Source organism: Pituophis catenifer, unplaced genomic scaffold (assembly GCF_029215685.1).
Source record: "Pituophis catenifer annectens isolate HBS135680 unplaced genomic scaffold, rPitCat1.0.hap2 SCAF_3, whole genome shotgun sequence".
NCBI lineage: Eukaryota > Metazoa > Chordata > Lepidosauria > Squamata > Colubridae > Pituophis > Pituophis catenifer.
Genome location: NW_027256883.1, coordinates 134977461 through 135000854, shown reverse-complemented (window position 1 = coordinate 135000854; position 23394 = coordinate 134977461). Strand labels below are relative to the sequence as shown.

Sequence of the window (23394 nt, the reverse complement as noted above, 5' to 3'; positions counted from 1 at the left end):
CTGTGACTGTCCCTCCTGCACTGCTTCAGAATCCCAGCTGTGACATCTGTACAAGGGATTGAACACCATTGGACTGTTGGAAGAAATGTCCTTCTGGGTTCAGTTCCAAGTGGGGAAAAAGACCTTGGAAACATGGAGACTGCTTGGAAAGATGGTTTAATGGTGGACAGGAATCACATGGCTTGAGTTCCTGAGCAGAAAAAGGGCCAAGATGCTGAGAGTTCCTGGGTTTTATGCCCTCTCTGGGCTCTGAACTTCCTGGGGCACAGGAAGAGTATCCTGATTGGTTGTCAGACTCCCAGGTGATGGGGGTCTTAGCTAGCCTTGCTGGTTGATGTAATCTTCCCAGGTGCCATGTGGTGAGTTTCTGTTGCTAGATGGGTTCTTTGTGTTGCAGATGGGATGCTGAGGCCTTAATGGCTCATTGACAAAGGGGGGGGGAGAATGAGTTTCTACTTCTCTTTTAGGGGAAATATTCTGTCTTTTTAGTATATCCTAAAATATTTCATTTTTCTAGGAGAGGGGTGGGTTTTAACTTCCAACAGGAGTAACCCCAAAAATTTGGGTGGAATATGAGATGCATAGATATTTCTAGACATTTCTTTTGAAAAAAAAATCCTATCAATTCTCTCTTACAGTGTTTTAAGAAAACTCATTTTTTTTTACCGCGAGTACACATTAAAAATGAAATTCTGTTGTCTGCTCTCAAGAGAAAGTGCGTATCTACTCAAACACATACATAACCTACACAATACATGCTATATACATACATAAATATATACTGCACTATATATGTGTGTGTGTGTACACACATATACACATTAATCACTGTCCATTTTGACAAAACTGGGAGAGTTCAAACAGATCTCACCCTTGCCACCCTGACCTGTAATTTTCTCTATGCAAAAAAAAAGAAAGAAAGAAAAAAAAAAAGACATGTTGCACAATATCTCCTCATTGTCCACAATTCCGATACCAGGAGGAGTCTTAACTGCACATGCATGCGTATAAATATCAGACCACTAGGGGGCGATAAAGAAAGCGGTTCCTACTCTTTTTCCTTCCCGGCCAATCTTCCCGCAGCTGCTGTTATCTCTAGAAGGGGCTATTGAAACCTCCTCGTGCTCGCGCTACCCCCCCCCATCTCCTTTTACCGGCTCTACGCTCGGAGAGAGGGGCTTTGACGTAGCCAATAAGCGTGCTCAGAAGCCGTGCGTGCTCTACGTCGCTGGAACGGAAGCTACGTCACAGGGAGTTTGCGAGCGCCGCACGGAGAGCGACGCCACTTTTAAACCGCGCGTAGAAACCCCCTCCCCCCCGAGGGCCGTCGCCGCCATGGATTACGGGGAAGGTGAGATTTTTGGGATTTGCCGCCGCGGCCGTGGAGCGGCTTGGGCTCAAAATGGCGGTGGGAGCAACAGCAGCCCCGGCGGGAAACGACCGTTACGGCCTAGTGGGGGAGGGGGGAGCAGTGAGGTGGGGGAGCTTTTCCCTCAGCCAGAGGCGCGCCATGTTAATTCACGAAATGCTCGGCGTGGGTTTCGACACAAAAGGCCCAGAGGAGCCTGAGGAGGTCGCGCTCCTCACAGTTCTCCCCCCCCCCCACTCCAACTCTCCGTGGCCTAGTGTACCCGACCGGCTTTAATCCCAATCCAGGCGCGAATAATAGTCCCGCCAAAAGTCCTTAGTCATATTGGGAGGGGGGGGGGAGAAAAAAACCCAAACCCGGGCATGGCTTTCTGGAATGGCGTAGCAACTGATGGCGACGAAGGTCCTCGTATCAACGTCCGAACCTATTCACCGGCCAAGGGGACCGTTACATTTTTAGCTCGGGCCACATCTGGGTGGCCGGAATTATTTGAACCAGACGCAAAAAAAGAGAGTTTCCTACGGTAGATCTCAGGGCGGGGCCCCCGCTACGTCGCCTCGCGTCCACGTGATCCTTGCAGTTTTAGGAAAGCGGGTCCTTCCCTTCCACGTGGGGAAGAATCGGAGCCCTCCTGGAAGGGCCCCCGTAACCGAACATAAGGGAAGCTTTGCTTTTTCTCGCCTGCGAATGGAACGTGATTCGCCCGCAGCGTTTCTCACGCGGAGGGTATTCCATTTTGTTCCTGGTTTTTCTCCCGCTGTTTCCAGGCGGTTTTTTAAAAAAAATGTTTTCAGAAAATTTATGTTTTCACACACACACACACACACACACACACACACACACACACGAAAACATAAATTTTCTAAAAACATATATATGAACCTAAGAAATTTAGGTTTTCTTAAATATATATATATATATATATATATATATATTTAAGAAAACCTAAATTTTCTGAAAACAAATTTTAAAAAAACACGCCTGGAAACAATGGGAGAAAAACCAGGAACAAAATGGAGTACCGTCCACGTGAGAAACGCTGCGGTGTATGTATGTGTATGTATGTATGTATGTATATATGTGTATATATATATACATACACATATATATGTATATATATATGTGGGTTTCGGTGACTCCAGGCCGCTTACAAAGATAAAAAACTCGCTATAAAAACGAAAAGTGGTACAGGTAGTCCACAAATTTAACGACCACGATTGAGCCCAAAATGTCTGTTGTTTAAGTGAGATATTCGTTAAGTGAGTTTTGCCCCACTTTAGGACTCTTCTCACTGCATTTGTTCAGGGAATTGCTGCAGTTCTTAAATTAGTAACACTAATTTAAGTGACTCTGGTTTCCCCACTGACTTTGCTTGTCAAGTTCACAAAACGGGATCACGTGACTCCAGGACACTGCAACTGTCATAAATGTGAGTCAGTTGTCAAGCATGCGAATGTAAGTCAGTCGTGACCATGGGGACACAGCAATAGTCATAAATGAAAAATGATCATAAGTCACTTTTTTCAGTGCTGTTGTAACTTTGAACGGGCACTAAATGAACTGTTGTGTAAGTCAAATACCCGTAACACCCCTTCGTAACAATGAATCAGTCAAATAAGCCACTGGAGGGGCTGCATCATACTCTGGGGTCACCAGACTCCTTGGCAAAACCAGGTCTTTAGGGCCTTACAAAAGTGTCAAAGTGAGGGCCAATCTTATTTCTGTGTGGATGATGTTCCACAAAAAGGAAGAAGAAGGTCCTTCTTGGTGTTTGTTAGATGAACCTCCTTAGGAGATTGGACCCATAAGTATTCCTTGCCTTCCCACTCTGGTATTTTGGGTAGATGTGTTCAGGAAAAGACGGTCCTTCAAAAAAACTAGTCCCTGTAGGGCTTTGCTTCAGATAAAGTAGTAAGGCTGAAATAAGGTTGTTTTTTAGTTGAGTCACATTTGTATTGCACTTTTCTGAATGCTAAGAGCTAGTTTGGTGAAAAACTAAAGTGTTAGACTAGAAATTGGGAGAGACTGAATTCTAGTCCTCCTTTAGCCATTGAAGACAACAAACTGGGTGGCTTTCTGGCCAGTCCACCTCGTAGAGAAATATTAGGAATGTTCACCACCTTATGTTGACCAAAAGATTATTAGGTATTTTGGCTGACTGGATAGCCAAGAAAAACAAAGGCAGGATAAAAATATAATAATAATGTCTCTTGTTCAACTTAGGGTTAGTAAGTGCTACTAAAAGAATGGCAGAATTGGAAGAAATGACAGCTAGTATTAGAAATTTGGACAATGCCACTTCATTAGCAGAAAGTGAAGAAGTGTCAAAGGAACTCATTATAAAATTAATATATAAAATTAAAAACTAAAAGTTGAGGCCTGGGTTAATAAATATTAAAAAGATAAAAATAATAAATGTGTTTAAAAAGTTCAGAGTTGTAAATAAACTTAGGGGACTGTATGAGAGACATTTAAAAAAAGGAAGGAAAGAACTAGCCATTAAGGAAATAGTGATGTAAGAAGGAGCAGAGGGAAACATACTTTCAAAATTGTAATAATATATCTTAAAACAATACAGTAACATTTCTGGAAAATTGTATTTGTTTCTTAACCTGACCTACATTAAAGGGTTGACAAATAACTGACAGTGGAGAAGTGAAAGTCATAGATTCCTTGTTTTCCTTGAACTGAGTAATAAATAAATACTGTGCTTGAGAAGTAAATAGATTAGATTACCGTATGGGACAAGTGGTACGGGTGGTTAGAGAAGAGGAAATTGAAATAAAAAGGAAAGAGACCAGAGCAAGTACAAGAAATAGTAAAATGAAATAGAAAGAGAAGATGTACTGTGGATGGTAGGAAATATAATAAGGCAAGGAAAGGTTACATGGGTAAGCAAAAGACATGACTTATGTATTTACTAATTTATCGTTAAAGATTATTATATATATATACACTAAGAATGATATGAGAACACAATTCTTTATACCATGTAACTGGTCTGCAAAGATTATCTATATATGTACAATATGTAAATTGTATTTATTTCTTTTTCCATATTATGTAAACGGATGGACAAAAATTGTATTATTATAATTTCTTAATAATAAAACATTAAAAAAAAAAGAGGTAAATAGATTAATTCTAGTGGAAAAAGGTAATGACAGATGTAGAAAAGATCATGAAGATAAGAATATTCTATGACAAGATAATACTTAAATCAGTGTTTTTTCCACTGGTGATATATTGATATGTACAATACACATTGAGAAAGAGTGAGAAAAAGAAGATAAGATAGCTTCAGATTATGGATGTAGAGTACTGTGTACTATGTATTGCAAGAAGGCTAGTCTGTAGGTCCCAGATAAAATAAAGACTGACTTCTCCCATGAGATAATGATCTATCAGTGTAAATTTTAGCCATGTACGTGCCAGATGATGGAAGAAATAGTAGATAAGGTGGAAGATGGGATCCTTGGAAGAACTGTTGATTGATACCAGTGGCAAATAGAGGTGAATGATATTTGTACACTGCCACCAGTCCTGACTCAGTGCCACATAATGATAATCATTACTTAAAGACCAGAGCTTAACGATCAAAGTTACGACAGACCCCTCCCTCCAAAAATACTTATGAACTGGTTGTGGAGTTCCAATAGTGGCACATCTCATCCCTGAAGTCATGTGACTGCATTTTGGGCGCTTGGCAACAAACTTGCCTTTACTGCTGGTTGTCACATTCTGTTATCATAAGAAGAGATTTATAATATTTTTTGCTGGAAACCAGCTTTTCAGTGCAAGAAGTTGAAAAGCATTTAAATCCCCATGTATTATTTTCCCTCCCATTCTAGGAAGTGGATATTAAACTAGTTACATCTCATCAGACCTGGATAGGAGACAGATGATGGCAGTTAGGATAACTGACTCCCTAGACTTTTCCAGGGTGTATTCATTTGGGAAAATATAAAAGGTTTATTCTGACAAGATTCTGTTTTATTGGATGTATTGAGATAAAGATGAGATAACTTTGGATTGTTCTATGTCTTTCTTGATCTGGGCCTGACAGGATGCCATTTGGGGACAATTGCTGGCAGCAAATTTGAAGTTGGAAGATCTTTGTGTGAATTAAAAAAATACGTAAACATTCATAAAATGTTATTTTCCCAGATATTTTCTTCGGTATACTTCATCCATGGTCCCACTTTGTTTAACTTTGTCTGTCTTATTATCAAACTTGTATGTAGCTGATTAAAGCATTTGCAACATTTTGTTCTTTGTGCAAATTCCTTGCCATTCCATGTGTTCTTTAAGTCACTGATACAAGCTTTCTAAAATTTTAATTTTAACATTTCTCAGAAATTTTTAAGTTTAGTATGATTAACTGACTTGCATTTAATAGACTCAGTTAAAAAAGTAAACTGTACATAATTTAAAACCCTATATTCTTAACAGCTAAAATTATGAAATATTTTATTGAGGGTAAATGATGTGCAGCAGGCATATAATATAACATTTACTATTGAACCACATAAAAACCCTTGGAAGAAGCAGAATTTTAATATTTTGGGCAAAAACCTCCTTGATCATCCTATGGCCCTGCTCTCAGATTTTAATCTATTTTTGAAACAAATAAGTATGGAATGTTTGAGCTTCATTTGCTCAGGCCCATCTCTTCTAGCTGCTTTTCTGCATTAGCGTTTTTAGCTGAACTGGAAAGCAAAGGAGAGACAATTTTCTTTGATTGAATTTGTGTGGTCTTGCTGTATAGAGGTAAGCATCTTGATAGTATCTTTATTATAAGCTGTTCTTGGGACTGGAATTCAGGTACGCCTTAACTTACAACCATTTAATGACCAAAATTATGACAGCACGGAAAAATGTGATTTGCAATCAGTCCTCGCACTTATATCCCAGCATCCACATAGTCATATGGTGAACACTTACCTCTTTGGCAACTGGCACATGTTTATGAAGGTTACAGGGTCCCAGGATCACCTAATCAGCATTTGTGACATTCCCAGGGGGCTTTTCATAAGCAAAATCAATGGGGAAAGCTGAATTCACTTAATGACCATTAAAAGTTGTTTAACAAGCATGTGGGTCACTTAACAATAGCAGCAAAATGGTTGTAAAATGGGGTGCAACTCACTTAACCGCATTGCTTAGCAACAGAAGCTCTGGTCCCAATTGTGATTGTAAGTTACTAATTTGCAACAGTTCAGTAATCTTAAGTCTTTTATTATTATTTTTTAAGAAATGGATCGTGACTATGGGCATGGTGCCTATAGTGGCCCAAGAGCTATGGACTCTTATATGAATCAGTCATATGGAATGGAAAGCCACGGAGGTGGCGGTGGAGGAGGAGGTGGCGCTGCCAGGTAAAATACTGAATCATTTGCTTTGTATGTCAAAGATAATATAAATATATTCTGAAGTATACCTCTATCCAATTTAAGTGTTCCTTGAGCATATTGCAGGGCATGGTGCATTATGCAGAGATGTAATGTGTAGCCTATTTTAAAATAATTTTTAAATATGAAATATAATGCTGCAATACATGTTTTATTCTCAGATCTCTTTTAAAATCTATTTCAACAAATGATTTTAAAACACTAGCCATTAAATATTAGCCAGAATCTAGAGCTGAAATGCTCTTAATTGAATCAAAACTGCTGCTTTTGTTTCCCCATTCTGTTTGAAAGGAACACTTAAATTTAATTTGAACAGTAATATATTTTGCAAGAATATTCATTGGTAGACAGCTTTTCATGTCCAGATTATTTTATTGGCAGGTACTAACTACACTAAAACACACTTTTGTGCAGTGTTTTAAAATTGTTCCTATCACTATAGTAGTATTTCTGACAGTTTGGTTTTTCACTGTGCCTGCAGTTGATGTCTACTAATGTCAAATCATAATTTAATTCTAAATTTGGCTTTCTTGTAAGAACTCTGCATTTTAAACCAAATAACTATGATATATTAAACCTGGTTGCAGTCTCATCTGCATATCCTAATTCTTCGATTGGCAGCAAGAAGAACATGGTTGACAATTTCAATTCCTCCAATTTTTTGTGACATTGATTGTTAAAGGACTGGGAAATTAGCTGTACAAATGCACAGTGCTTTTCAACAATTAATATAACTAACACTGATGTAAACTATTTTGGGAATCAGGAAAAAATGTACCTACCATTTAGTAATCTGAATATGGTTGGAATTTACTGAATGCATTATACAAAAAGTTTATTGTTGTAATGGACTGCTTTGTAGTTGGCATTTTAAATATGAAAGTTTTGTATTTAAAGTATAAACTTGAGATAAGATAAAATTAGCCTTCTCATATTGTGATTTTTATTTTAAAGTTTCTTTTAAAGTTCTTTAATTAAGAATTAAAATATAGTTAACTCTTTGGAATGAAAATGAATTCCTATTTCCGTGCAGTTTATGACATTGATGTTACCCTGCACACTTTTTTCTGTTCTTCAATTAGTATCTTTTTAAAATGCTGCATACAGCTTTTTGGTAATATAGTATTTGCATGTAATGTACAGCCTTTCTCTGTGCCAAAGGGTCATTAATATTTAAGATTTATTTTGACTTTTCAGTTTTATAAAGGGTGATTGTCTTATTCCTACAAACAGAGGCAGGTGAATCTATGACCTTCCAAATGTTTCCAAAGTCTAACAATTTCTTAACATTTCATTCTGGGGCTCATGAAAACTGCAGTCCAACAACATTTGGAGGGCTATAGATTTTCCACTCCCCTCTGATACATTGTAAATGTAATAGTAGAAGATGAGGCATAGTTAAGGAAAAGTATTTAGATTTCTTCTGTAAGATATAACAACTATGAACGATTGAAATATCAAGTTAAAATAATTGCATTATTGATACTGTCACAGCTTCTAAGTTGAGAGCAAAGGCAAATGATATTGAATTGTTTTAGGCATAACTTTAAACAAAAGACTTTTATGAACCTTTAAAATATGCAGGTGCCTGCATTCGTTAGACTAGGTCTGGGCACAATAATGAGGTCAAATAATAATTTTGAGCAACTAAATTTAGTGAAATTTAGGCATTCTGAATTTTAATACTATTTTTAACTGAAAAGTGACTCAGATAGCTTTCTGTCTGATCACAGCATGGAAATGCCCAGCCCTAATCAAAGCAAACCCTACCAAAGTAAAATATACATTGATTTTAGTTGATAAATGTCAACTGATAACTTGTCTTTTGAAATGTTTAACTTTAGTAAGCTTACTTTTTTTTTCCTCACTGCAACTTTTCCAGGTTTGGACCTTATGAGTCTTATGACTCCGGGTCTTCTCTGGGTGGGCGAGATCTGTACAGATCTGGCTATGGTTATAATGAACCCGAACAAAGCCGCTTCGGAGGTAGTTATGGTGGTCGATTTGACAGCAACTACCGGAATAGCCTTGACTCTTTCGGAGGTAGAAACCAGGGCGGGTCTAGCTGGGAAGCACCTTACTCACGCTCAAAATTGAGGCCTGGGTTTATGGAGGACAGAGGAAGAGAGACTTACTCTTCCTACAGCAGTTTTTCTTCACCCCATATGAAGCCTGCACCTGTAGGCTCTCGGGGGAGAGGAACGCCTGCTTATCCTGACAGTGGATTTGGAAGCAGAAACTATGATGCTTTTGGAGGACCATCAACAGGCAGAGGCCGTGGCCGAGGAGTAAGTACAGAATCTTTTCAGATTCTTTTCACTAGTCACTCTTTTAAACCCTTTCAAGACCATAGCATTAAAACAAAAGCACTGTATATCACACTGCAGTTTTTGCCAAACTGTTAGGGTTGATAACCTTCCAATCCGGTTTAGTGTTTACCCAGAACTTAGTACCCTGTCTCTCTCTTCATTTACACAAATAAAAGTACTATAAGATTAGTTGCTAAGGTTTTATCAAATCACTTTTTTTGTGAAAAGTGAATATTAAGGCATTGGGTTTGGTCTAAAAGGGGTTAAAAGGAATTGCATTTTTCCTTGTTAACACTAGCATCTTGGCTAGTGGGAGAAGTCTTGAAACTTTGTAAAGGTTAATTAGAACCTTTTTTTCATTTTGAGTAGGTTAAAGGTGCAATGTATACTATTGATTTTAAAGGATAAATGCCACAGAACAGATTTTGTTGAGGCAAGAAGCAATTAGTTCTTCGTACTCAATTTTAACTTACTTTAAGGTCACTTAGACTTACATGGAAGGGAAGATTTAATACATTTAAGCATTAAAAAAAGGATAATTTCAAACCATTGTTAAAGGGATATCATCAGAATTGTTCATGCTGAAAGAAAGGTAACACTACTCAACTATGTTAGTCAACTGTTGTGTTATAATTCAGTACTAGATGCGCTCATATAATGGATTTAATGTTTTAGTGCAAGTTCAAAAGAACATTTCAAAGATTATTAACAAATATCAAATATTACCCTACCAAATCAAAACATCACTAACAGCATTTTAAACTTCAGAAGATTCAAGTTATAAGATGATGTCCCATTAACTTGCTTTATAATTTCATATCCGAATTTATACAGAGAGTTTCATTTCAGTTGATCATTAGTAGATGCTCTCTTAAAGCTTTAAATACTGAGTTTCAAGAAGTTGGCCTTAAGAAAACAAAAGTTTAAAGTAGATTGGAGGATTAAATGTAGACTGGAATATTTTTAAATTTTCTGCATGCCTATTATTATATTTTAATTGATTTATCTATGTAATATTCTGAAGGGTACAATTGGCATTTAATCCATAGACCTAGGAACCCTAGTAATCTTTCTATAATTTGTTGATAAAGGAATAAGCTGATTTGTTTAGTCTGGTACGTTGTGAAATTAAGGAAGTTAACTAGACAATATTGATTAGTTTCCCTTTTTCTTGAGCTTAGTGTTACTCTTAAGAACTAACTACTTAAAGAAATAAACTGCTTATTTATGTGAAATGCATTGCACCTTTAATAGATTCTGAAAATATTTGCTCATGCAAATCTACATCACCTAGAAAGTGTCCTTTGATGTATGTAATATGCAGGGTGAGAATATTGCTAGACTGTTTATTTACTACAGCTCAGTTTGTTACAAAGTGAAATATAGAACATGTGCATGGATTTGTTTAGTATAATGATCTCTAACACATTGTGGCCTGCTAGGAATAAATGTTACTCAAAGTACAGAAATATTGTACAGACATACTGCCTTTATTGTGTGTAACTTTTACTATTAAATATTTATGGCAGTTTACTCATTTCTGCTTATATAATTTCACTCATCCAGTCAGATGAGCCTATCTTGTATATTACTGTCAGTAAACAGTAGAATCTTGTGTGTGTTTATTCAGAAGTAAGTGCTACTAACTTCCAAGTAAGTATTACAGATTGCAGCCTAAATTATAACTATTATACTCATTCCTTTTCTTCAGTTTGTTCTATAATTCAGTGCCTTAAAATCAATGAATTCAATAGGCTCTATTGATTATAAATGTTCATATTAGGATTAGAGTTTTTTTTACCACTTTATTGAAATTCTAAACTTTTTTTTTCCTTTTGAGAGAATTTGATCTAAAAGGGGCTAATATTTTACTTTGCTCATTACTCCTGATATAATTATAGTTTTTTTAAAAAAATAATTGAATTACATTCTCTATGCAATTATCTCAATATGGCAATGGACAGACATACACAAGCTGCTGATTGGACTGAATTGTTCATAAAGATTGAAGATTTCTAATCAGTTTTACATTGCATGTCATGCATTGTATTAGGCTTACTTGTTATATGAGAGGGAAAAGAAAAGACATTTTATGAAGGTAGCTTTTTATCTACCTAAATTAACTGCTTTAATGCAGGGCTATTTTACATATTTATAATATATACATAATCTTAAAATCCCTGACTCATATAAAAAATTCTGTGTATTTACTTGGAAATTACTGTTTAGTGAAAATAGGAATATATAAGATATGCTACCTCAAAACAATAAATTGAGGTAGATAAATAAAGTATCTTCTCCAGGTATTTTTAGAAGAAATTCCCATTAGTTCAGTGAGATTTATTCCATGTACAGTTTAAACTTCTTAGCACTTATTTCTGAGTTGACATGCTTGAGATTGTACTCTGAATTGTGAATAAAGTATACATACTTTAAGAAAAAGTGAAATAAGAAAAATAAAGTTTGGAAATAAAATGTATTTTATATAAGCAAAAAGCTTCATAAATGAAACTGGAATCCCAATACACTATTAAGAGAGAAAAACTTATTTGGACATTAACAAATTTTAAACATAGACAATATTATACACAGAAAATCTTACATACATACTCAATGAGCAGATTTTAAACCATCAAAATATTATTTTAAAACATTTTTATTTATAGTAAAAGAGAAACTAGGAAAGTTTCAAGCAGAGACTTTTATGATTATTTTTATTTTCCCCTAAGTTTTCCATGCATTATAGTTTTGTAGAAATAATTTTTCTACAATATACAATAATAATTTCTGTTTGTTTGAGGCATTATTTGGAGAATCCTGAAAATGAATATGGGTAAAATTCTGACAAGGCTCATAGTCTGGACCAATGATTTTGAATAAGCAGAAATCCAGTTGATACAAGCACTTTAAATCCAATATTTTAAAAACTAATCAGTTTGCAATCCTGATGTGTGTTAACTGACTAGTATTGCATTTTTTCTTGAGTTAAAATATTTTAAAATATGTTTTTATATAAGTTAGTTTGTTTATGTCAGCCATATCATTTTCTAATACTTGGTCTTCACCTATTTACAGTATATGGGAGACTTTGGAGGCATGCATAGACCTGGAATTGTGGTAGACTATCATAACAAACCCAGTTCTGCAGCAGTAGCTGCACGAGGAATAAAGAGAAAAATGTTACAGCAGCCGTATAATAAACCAGGTGGGACATTTATCAAGAAACCCAAACTGACAAAACCTAATGTGAAGATGAACCAAAACAAACCTAGTAAGTAATTGAATGAAAGATGTGAATTACAGCTCTATTTAACATTTTCTGAGAGGATACATTTATAATGCATTGCCGTTCCTCATTTTCCAGCCTCAAAGCCCCTTCTGTTACCAGTTATTCATAGAGATTAACCTTGGTGGCACAAATTAAAATTTTTGAAAGATATTACAAGATATTTCACCAACTTTGTGCCTATATACTATGCTCTTGATTAACACATCAAAGGAAATTTAATCTGTTGATTGATATATATATATATATATATATATATAAATATATAAATATATATATAAATTTTCTGACTGCTTTTATTGTGAAGACTGCTTGCTACATGAGATGCCATAGGGCTGTTATCAACAAAATAATAGTCCTTCCAAATTTAACATATTCTGTGCACAATTACATTATTATTGGAATTTATCCAGAAATATATGCTTTTAAGGAGGACCCAAGTGACATGCCAGTCAGTAGTTTTTTTGCATGGGTTTTTATACTTTAAATAATTATTGATTGGATGGGCCAGAAAGTTGTGATTTGTGTTATGAAATTTGAGAAAAAAAATTGTCATAGTGGTTTTCTACTAATAAAGTATTGATAATATAGCAATAGCAGTTAGACTTATATACTGCTTTATAGTGCTTTACAGCCCTTTCTAAGCAGTGTACAGAGTTAATATATTGCCATCAGGAATGAACTGCTGGCAGTTGGCAGAGTTAGCCTGCAATACTGCAGGCTAAAATCAATGAATAGGCTAAATAAAAGAGGATAGAACAAATTGTAACCCAGTGCTGGCCATGCAAGAAACCCAGGATGAGGAAAGAGGGCATGGGTTTCTTGCAAGCATATGGAGGCCAGGGAAAGAGAGTATAGGGTGTGCAAATGTACAAATTCAGGAAGTTAATGAAAAGGCACAAGGTGTAAATGTAGGGAGGCTAGGGAAAGAGGGCACAATGTGTGTTTGTTTGAGCACACAACGGCAAGAGGATGGGGGTGCCTGAGTGTGTGTGTGTGAGTGCAGAGAAGCTGAGGAAAGAACAGAATGTGTGCAAGTGAAAGAAGAAAGAGGGTGGGTGTCATGCTTGTGAGCAAAGGTAAGGGTGGGGGAGACTTACTTGAACAACTTGTAACTTTGCCTACCCCATTAGCTTTCGTTGTTGGAAGATGGCAGGGAAAATTGCAAATGGTGATCATGTGATCATGGGACACTGCAACCAATCACAAGTGCGAACTGCTTGCCATGCGCTTGAATTTTGTTCATGTGGCTACAGGGATGCTATAATGGCTGAAACTTTGAGGACCAATTATAAATCCTTTCATTCAGTGCTATTATAGCTTGTACTGGTCACTGAACGAATGGTTATGACTGAAGGATTACCAATTATATGTGTGGGAGAATGACTGCTATAATCTAGCATACTGATGCTTTCTGTTCCTGGAATATACTAGTAATAGTTTCTCCTATATATGTAGATGGCCAGTTTAATAAATATTTACACAAGTATTGAATACATGAATAAAATTTGATCTTAATACCTGGCTAGGTTAAAAGATTATCATTTACAAGACGCAGTATTTATTTTTCTCCCTCCCCCCCATCTCTTATCTCCTTCTCAATATTTTCCCTTCCAATGTATTTTATTTTCTCCTTTTACCATGTTTTTAGAGTTCATCCCCTTAAGTATAAAAACAAAACATACATATATAGTTATGTCTCTATTATAGTAAATACCGTAAAAATTTCACAATAAATTCTCCCTATTGAATCAATTGTATCTTCCATTTGATTGATGACATTTTGATATTTTGAAAAACTAGCTTCTATACTTTTAGTTGAGGTTTAAAACCTGTCTGAATTTGAATATATTTTAACAGTCAATAAGAATACTAAGCATTCTTATTTCTAATCAAGATTAATCTAAAATATTGTTTACAAGTTCCTATCTCCTTGTTTTCAAGTTGGTTGTCTATTAAAATGTCTTTAATTGTTCAGTTAATTGTTCAGATATGTTATTTTATTCCTAGATTGAGAATAAGTGTAGAAAGTTATACTGATCTTCTTAGGTACAATGTTGTGAAGAATAATCTTGCATATGATTAAAGCAACAGTTATGAATGGAAGATAAAAGATGTATAACCAATTAATGGAAAACCACTTACACAGTATGATGTTTTATAATCCCACATGGTCATCTGCATTTTCAGTTTTGGTGTATTTTCAGTGCTTGAAAAAAAGAAACTGACTAAATTCTTTGTATTTTTCTTGTGTTTTTTTTAATAGAGAAGGCTATTATATACCCATTTCTTTAATGTTTCCTTCTGATTTTGATTTGTCCAAGATTCCTATTTTCTCAATTCTCCAAGGATTTAAAATAATTGCTAGGTGAGACAAAACATTTAATTGCAGTTTGATCTTCTTGAATTTCTTCCTCCTTTCATGCTAATAGACCCAAGGACGGCAAGGAAAAAAACTACTGCAGAGGTAAAGATTTAGTTTTGGAAAATATTGCACTTTTTATCAAACATTGCAGTACATTAAAGTAATAACTACTTTCAATTTTCAAAATTTTTAAAGAAGAAGAGATATATGTCTACATAGTAAACTTTCTTGGTCTTCATGGTAGAATTTTGAAACAACATCTGGTACCATAGTGTTAGAAGGTAGAATTTCTTTTTGAAACTCTGGTTGCACTCCAGAGACATTTAAAAATACCCCACAGTTCTAACAATATTAAATTTGAAAGTAGGCAGATATAGACCATATACAGGTAGTCCTCAAATTATGACCACACTTGAGCCAAAATTTCTGTTGCCAAGCAAGACATTTGTTTATTAATTTTTGCCTCATATTATGACCCTTCTTGTCACAGTTGTTAAGTGAATCATTGCAATTGTTTAGTTAGTAACATGGTTGTTAAGTGAATCTGGCTTCCCCATTGACTTTGCTTGTGAGAAGGTCGCAAAAGGAGATCACATAACTCCAGGACCTCAGCTGCCATAAATATGAACAAGTTGTCAAGCATCTGAATGTAAATCACGTGACCATGGGGATGCTGCAATAGTCATAAGTGTGAAAAATTGTCACAAATCACTTTTCACAGTGCCATTGTAACTTTGAACAGTCACTAAATGAACTGTAGTAAGTTGAGGACTACCTCTAATTTTAAAGACTGAATTTCTAAGAAATATTGAAATGTATTTTGAACAAAACTAACAGGAAACTTAAAAGCTTTAAAGAAGTGTTTTACAAAAAAATTTGAATTAGTCTAGACTCAGTTTCACTGAAAAGTAACATAGGTCTTCAAAATCTACTAGGTAAGCAGTGTTCAGTTTTTCCACATTATGACCATTTATGTAAAAAAGATTTGCCTGTCATTATTTAAATGTGAAATATGATTTAGTTGGTATGAAGCTGCACTTTAAAAAAAAATGCACCAGAATCTCTGAACTACTTCTGAGTTCTCTATAGTAAGGGTCTCCAACCTTAGCAACTTTAAGACTTGTGGACTTCAACTCTCAGAGTTGGCTGAGGAACTCTGGCAGTTGAAGTCCACAAGTCTTAAAGTTGCCAAGGTTGGAGACCCCTGCTCTATAGATACATTTATAAAAACAGATAATCCTTTGAATTCTCTTTAGGCAGCTGACAGTTGCTAAGCAAGGCAGTTGTTAAGTGAGTCATGCCCCCTTTTACCATGGCAGTTTTGCCATGTTTGTCAAGTGAATCACTACAGTTGTTAAGTGAATCTTGTGGTCTTTAAGTGAATCTGGCTTCCCCATTGACTTTGCTTGTCAGAAGCACCCTGGGAAGGTTGCAAATGACAATCCCAGGATGCTGCAACCATTATAAATTTGTGCCTGTTGCCAAAGTTTGATCATATGACCATGGGAATACCACCGTTGTCATAATTGTGAGAACTGGTAAATAAGTCGCTTTTTTCCAGTGCTGTTGTAACTTTGGTCATTAAACAAATGGTTGTGAGGATTACCTGTAATATCAAAATCTAAATAGTTTCAATTCACACAATGAAATTTATAAAAGGACGTGCACAGCTAAAACATTAAAACAGATATATGAGCCTGATATGCCATAGTAATATCCTCTTATCACCATTCAAACCTGATGGAGCAAAAATGCCAGTATGTTTGCTTCTGCTGATAAGTGGTGTATGAGATAATATTATGTAGTTGGACCTTGGTTTGATCTATACCAAACAAAACAACAATCAGAGAGCAAACACTTCTTGAAATACTATTGGGATGGATAGGACAGTTACATTTACATTTCAATGCATGAAGAATGATAAAAAACAACAACAACAATATAAACATGTAAATATCCAGTAAAATAATGCTGAAGAAGGTTTTCATTTCTAAGCTGGGCAGCAGCTTTTGCAAAAGGAAACAATTGCTTCAAGTTTAGCCTTGACAGTAGAGCGAGATACAAATGTCCTTGAATGTGACATACTCAGTTGATGGGAGATGTTATCAGATCATGAATAAATCAATTACCCCCAAATACTGTTTACATTAAATAATTAAACACGGCTTTAAATGGTCTGTTATTTAAAACATGACTCTGATGTGTGACTGCTTGACACACATTAACTCCATATAATGACCTGGAGTTGACTTGCTTATATTATCTCCTCCGAAGCTAATTGCTTCAGTCAATTGGATTAAAATCGTTTATTGGAAATAATATGGCACATTTTGTCAGCTCTTCTGTTTACTCTGGAAACTTGTGCATTTGACCTTTCATTAGGATAATGAAGCTGGAGTTTGTGACACAATTACGGATGAAGACTTTACAAAAGATGCCTATGATGGCATTGATCAGGCATTTGAAGGTAAGCCTGCTTGTTTTATCAGGTAAAACTCAAGACATAATGCCTTTAGAGTTTCACCTGATGAAATATCTTTATATAAAAGCTGCACGTTATATAATTGTGCTGTTTCTTGCAGTATTTTTATGGGTTCAAGTTGATTGTTTAGGTAAAAGTGATCAATTAATGTGTCAGATAAATAATTTCTTGCTTGTGGTATACTTTTCAAAATTCAGTGTATACCCTCTCTTTGAGTTGTTTCTTTAGGACATTGTCACTTAAAATGAGTGTTCTGGCACTGATGATCCTTACTTTTTAGTTACTGAGAATTTTATCAGGTATTGATTTGAAAGTAGTCCAACTACCAGCCGTTCTTCACCAAAAATTGACTATGTATATGTGCTGCTTATTAAAACTTTTTCTAAATGCTTCAGTTACTAAAATATATTTTACAACCCACAATTACGGTAAGAAAACATCTGAAATCGAAATTTGATCCTAAACTTCTTTTCCCTGTTGTGCTTTGTTGCTGTATGTAATCTGCATGATATGAAGTTGCTGGGAACTTGTTACATAATATTTCTTGTTTTGAAAAATTGTGGACATATCTCATACTGTGTAATAGGCTTTCCATTAAACTACCTTGCACCGATAAAAATCTGCACTGCTCTTAATAATGAAGCTAAGCGGACTTATTTCTCCCTCCAACTGTTATCATTTTCAGATTTAAAGTCTGTTTAGTCTACCAGTATGTCTGTAGATCTATTAGGTAATGGTACTTTACCAAATGTTTACATGTTCCAATCTCAACTCTCCAAATAGAGGTATCAAGTTCATATATGGACTTGAACATCCCTTCTCCAGGTCTGTGCTAGGCTAGGATTTAAAGTCTGCTGAGCTTGAAACCCAAGATTTAGCAATGTCTCTCTGCAGAAGTCAAGCAAATAACTTACAAAGAAATTAAACAGATTTCATTTACATACTCCTTGAGCTTCAGAGATAAGATGCAACATTGCAAGTGTATCCCCATGGAGTATTTTGGAGGGTATTGGGGATGTTTCTGGGTGGCAGGGGCTAGAACAGTGGTGGAGAATCATCTTTTTATTATCAAGCTCCATGATCACAGGAGGGGAAAAAAGTGTTGGACTGCATTCTAAAGATAAGCAGAGTTGGTGGATCATGGCTTGTTCCTTTCTTCTCCTTGCTCTTTTTTCCCCCACACAGACTTTTCTTGGTCAGCTGTTAGGATTAAAATTATGTCTCACTTACATGAATAGTAGTTTGTTTTTATTTTGATAAGCCTTTTAAGTTTTGCTGTTTTTTATCATTCTCTGTGATTCACTACGGATTTCATACTCAAGAGACCAACTGCTAAGCATCAAACAATGTTTCTTTAATGGGCAGCTTTCTGTGACTACACCCCCCCTGTCTTTACAAATGCAGAAGAGATTCTAATACAGGAAGAAGCAACTTCCTCTGAACAAAGGATAAACGAAAACAAGAAGAGACACCGGAAGCCAAGAAGGGGTAGAGCGGGAATTTTAGGTAATGGTACTTTAATTATTTAATTATCAATTGCAAACCATTTTATTCTCCACGAGAGTTCTCCTCATTTCTCCTAATTGCTGTGTATGTTTCTCCGCAAGCTTGTGTAAACAATGCATTACGAACTCTAGCTGACCAGATTATGTGGGCTGAAATTAAATATCCAGATTCACTACTCATTGTGTTAGGAGATTTCAACAGTGCTAACTTAAGGAAAGAGCTACTAAAATATTTTCAGCATGTCAATTGTCTCATTAGAGGCAAGAATACTTTAGACTTGTTACACAACATTAAAAGATGCTTATCGGTCTTTACTAGGAGCAGCTGTGGGACAGTGATCATTGCATGATTCACCTTGTACCTGCTTATAGACAAAGACTTAAAACCATGAAACCAACAATTAAATCAGTGAGGTCTTGGACTGAGGAGGGAAAGCTAAAGCTACAGGCTTGCCTTGAGTGCACTGATTGGAATGTTTTCGAAGATATCTTTGCAGACTTGGATGAACTCACAGATACTGTAATATCATATGTCAGTTTTTGTGAAGACCTATGTGTGCTGACCAGAAGCCTGCGAATATACAGTAACAACAAACCTTGATTCACAGCAAACATAAGCAGCTATATCATACCAAAGAGGAAGCCTATAGAAAAGGCAATAGAATGCTGTACAATCAGGCCAAAAATGTATTAAGGGAGATCAGAGCAGCAAAAAGAAGCTATTCTGAAAAGCTACGGAATCAGTTCCCAACAAATGAACCAGCAAACATGTGTAAAACTCTTAAAAATATAATCAGTTACAGCAAATCACCTTCCCATGCTGAAGTAAATCAACAACTGGCAGATGACCTGGATGTGTTTTACTGTATGTCTGAGAGAAAACTACTGCCATCTATCTCCACAGTCCAACACCTCAGACACACCAACAGCCAAGCCCCATCCCACTACCTCTGATGATTACAGAAAATGAGGTGCAAGGTCTATTTCAAAGACAAAAGCTGTGAAAGGCACGAGTCCCAGACAAGATAACTCCTTGCTTAAAAGCTTGTGCTGACCAACTGGCCCCCATCTTCACCCGCATCTTTAATGAATCACTAGAGATGTGCTATGTTTCTTCTTGCTTCAAACGCTCTACTATCATCCCAGTGCCAAAGAAACCCTCCATCAAGGAACTGGATTACTCCAGTTGCTCTAACATCTGTAGTTATGAAAACCTTTGAAAGGCTATTGCTGGCCCACCTGAAAACCATCATGGATCCGCTGTTAGACCCCTTGCAATTTGCCTACCGAGCAAATAGATCAACAGATGATGCTGTTAATATGGCTGTGCACTACATCCTACAATATCTTGAATCTCCAAAACCTATGCAAGGGTCCTCTTTGTAGACTCAGCTCAGCATTCAATACTATCATTCCAGATTCTTCTTAACTAAAACTTAAACTTAACCATCTAGCTGTACCTGACCACACTTGTAAATGGATCATAAGCTTCCTAACAGACAGGAAGCAGCAGGTAAAATCACATCAGATACCTGTACAATTAGCACAGCCCCCCCCTCCCGCTGTGTGCTCTCTTCACTTCTCTCTATATACCAATGTCAGCATCTCAAAAGATTGCTTGCAGTATTCTGTTAAAATACTGACGTTTGCAGATGATACAACAGTGATTGGTCTCATTTGAGACAGTGACGAATCTGCATACAGACGGGAGTTTGAACAACTAGCCTTGTGGTGCGACCGGAACAATCTTGAACTAAACACGCTCAAAACCATAGAAATGGTGGTATATTTTAGGAGAAACCCTCCCATACTCCCATGCTACAATACTAGACAACACAGTATCAACAGTAGAGACCTTCAAGTTTCTAGGTTCTATCATACTTCAAGACTGAAAATGGACACCTAACATCAAAAATGTCATCAGAAAACCACAACAAAGAATGTTCTTTCTGCACCAACTTAAAGCTCAGACTGCCAAAGAAGCTGCTGATCGAGTTCTACAGAGGAATTTTTGAGTCTGTCGTCTGCCCCTCTATAACTGTCTGGTTTGGCTCTGTTACCAAGCAAGACAGGCACAGACTTATGAATAATTAGAACTGCAAAACAACAATAACACACAATTGCTACCAACCTGCCTTCCATTGAGGACCTGTATACTGCATGTGTCAAAAAGAGGGCAGTGAAAATATCAACAGACACCTCACATCCTGGATATAAATTGTTTCAACTTCTACCCTCAAAACGATGCTATAGGGCACTGCACACCAGAACAACTAGATACAAGGACAGCCCCCCCTCCCCCCCCCCGAATGCCATCATTCTGCTAAACAACTAATTCCCACAACACTGTCAAACTACCCAGGGCTGTGTTACTATTTTTCTCATCCTTCCTATTACCTATCTCCTATTTATGACTGTTACCAGTGGTGGGATTCAAATAATTTTAACAACTGGTTCTCTGCCCTAATGATCTGCTCGGTGGTCATGTGACTGGGTGGGTGTGGCCAACTGGATTGGTCTCACCCTTAGGAAATTTCTCCTTATTCCAACTCACAATAAAATAGCACTGTTGCAATATTTAGAATAGAATAGAATAACAAGAGTTGGAAGGGACCTTGGAGGTCTTTTAGTCCAAACCCCTGCTTACGCAGGAAACCCTACACCACTTCAGACAAATGGTTATCCAATCTCTTCTTTAAAACTTCCAGTGTTGGAGCATTTACAACTTCTGGACACAAGTTGTTCCACTGATTAATTGTTCTGTCAGGAAATTTGAGGGGCTCCTACAAAAATGAGAGGGTCAATCTATTTTCCAAAGCACCAAAAGACACGACAAGAAACAATGGATGGAAACTAACCAAAGAGAGAAGCGACCTAGGACTAAGAAGAAATTTCCTAAGTATGAGACCAATCAACCAATGGAATAGCTTGCCTTCAGAAGTTGTGGGTGCCCCATCTCACACAAGCAACACAGTTACAAGATAATTTGAAATCTTTACAGTCTAATACTGTAAGCTAACTCTTAAATGCTGAAAATAAAGGATCAAAATACATAAAGATAGAAACAGCATTGCAACCTTATTTCAAATTAATAAAATCAATTCTGCTAATTAGAAGTGTATTTAAAAAAACATAAGAACTCTGACAAACTCCTGCTCTGTATTAACATTTTAAAAACTCCTTCCCTGGTCTAATCCTGTCAACAAGAAGAAATTCAACCTGGAAATAAAGAGATATTTTCTGACAGTGAGAAAAATCAACCAATGGAACAGCTTGCTTTCGGAAATTGTGGGAGCTTCATCACTGGAGGCTTTCACGAAGAGATTGGACTGCCATTTGTCAGAAATTGTCTCCTATTTGGGCAAGAGGGTTGGACTAGATGACCTGTGAGGTCCCTTCTGGCTGTTAATCTGTATGATCTGTAAGTTTCTATTGTTTCTATGCTGACTGCATTCCTGCGGGTTTGTTATTGCAATTAAGTATTTGCCTATTAAATGGTTCTTGGCTGTCTGCCTGGAACTATTAACTGAAGGGAGAGAGAAAGAAAAAAAAAACCCTCTCTCACTTTATTCCTCCCCCTCCCCGAGTTTTAAAGGAGCTATAATTTTTCTGTTGAGGAAATGGCTATGTAGTCATTCCTTCTTTTTCTTTTCCCTTCCTTTGGTTAATTACAAACGAGTGGGAACGTCAGGTGTGTGTGAGCTACTGGAATTGGCAGGCAGGCAACCTTGACTATTCAGCCGGTTTGCAGTTCCACAAAGAGTTAACAAATGGTTCTCCTGAATTGGTGCGAACCGGCTAAATCCCACCACTGACTATAAAGTTTTACGATTTATATTGTTTTATTTAGTTTCCTAGTATGATTTGATTGCTTATTTAGTATTCTATGACTGTCACTAAGTCTTGTATCTTATGATTCTTGATGAATGTTTATTTTTTTTTACGTACACAGAGAGCAAATGCATCAAAGACAAATTCCTTGTGTGTCCAATGACTCTTAGCCAATAAAGAATTCTATTCTATTCTATTCTATTCTATTCTATTCTATTCTATTCTATTCTATTCTATTCTATTCTATTCTATTCTATTCTATTCTATTCTATTCTATTCCCTATCCTAATCCTATCCTATCCTATCCTATGTTACAGAGAAGATTGTAAGGCTGCAGGCTGGATTCAAAATCTCTAGGGACACCAAGACTTTTAGGTTAGCAGTTCCCTGTGCCTGGGCTAGGTTATGTATGATAATAATAATAGCAATAGTGCTTAGACTTATATACCGCTTTAGAGTAGGGCTGTTTGTTCTGTAAAATAGAGTGCTATTGCTACTACAGGTTGCAGTATATGACCAGGCAGGCTTATGTATCTCCTTTATTTTTTAAAAGGAATCGAAGACTCATTAACTAAAGCCTGATGTAAGATACAGATTCTTAATACTAAAGAATTGTAGGCCGTTCAATTTGCTTTGCATATTCAAATGAAACAAAGCTCAAAATTTTTCCTCAAGAAATTCAGTACACAGAGCACTCGACTTATAGAGACGTTTGTTTAGTGACTGTTCAAAGTTACAATGGCACTGGAAAAAAAGTAACTTATGATTGTTTTTTACACTTATGACCATTGCAGCATCCCCATAGTCACATGATCAAAATTCAGATGCTGAATTGG

At 36.3% G+C, this 23394-nt stretch overlaps 1 protein-coding gene across 10 annotated transcripts in view; it reads left to right on the top strand.

Annotated features, from left to right (window-relative positions):
- Positions 1–1244: 1244 nt before the first annotated feature.
- ZNF326 (zinc finger protein 326) overlaps positions 1245–23394 on the top strand; it is a 31566-nt gene continuing 9416 nt past the window's right edge. The window contains exons 1-7 of one of the 10 annotated variants that reach the window (XM_070941206.1): positions 1245–1351; positions 6624–6747; positions 8927–9068; positions 12165–12360; positions 14808–14842; positions 17123–17207; positions 18588–18728. In XM_070941206.1, the coding sequence (XP_070797307.1) occupies positions 1336–1351; positions 6624–6747; positions 8927–9068; positions 12165–12360; positions 14808–14842; positions 17123–17207; positions 18588–18728 (739 nt within the window). In that variant the 5' untranslated portion in view covers positions 1245–1335. Of the gene's footprint in view, positions 1352–6623; positions 6748–8662; positions 9069–12164; positions 12361–14807; positions 14843–17122; positions 17208–18587; positions 18729–23394 lie in introns of those variants that run through there. The other 9 variants (XM_070941200.1, XM_070941199.1, XM_070941202.1 and 6 more) reach the window with 9 other exon arrangements.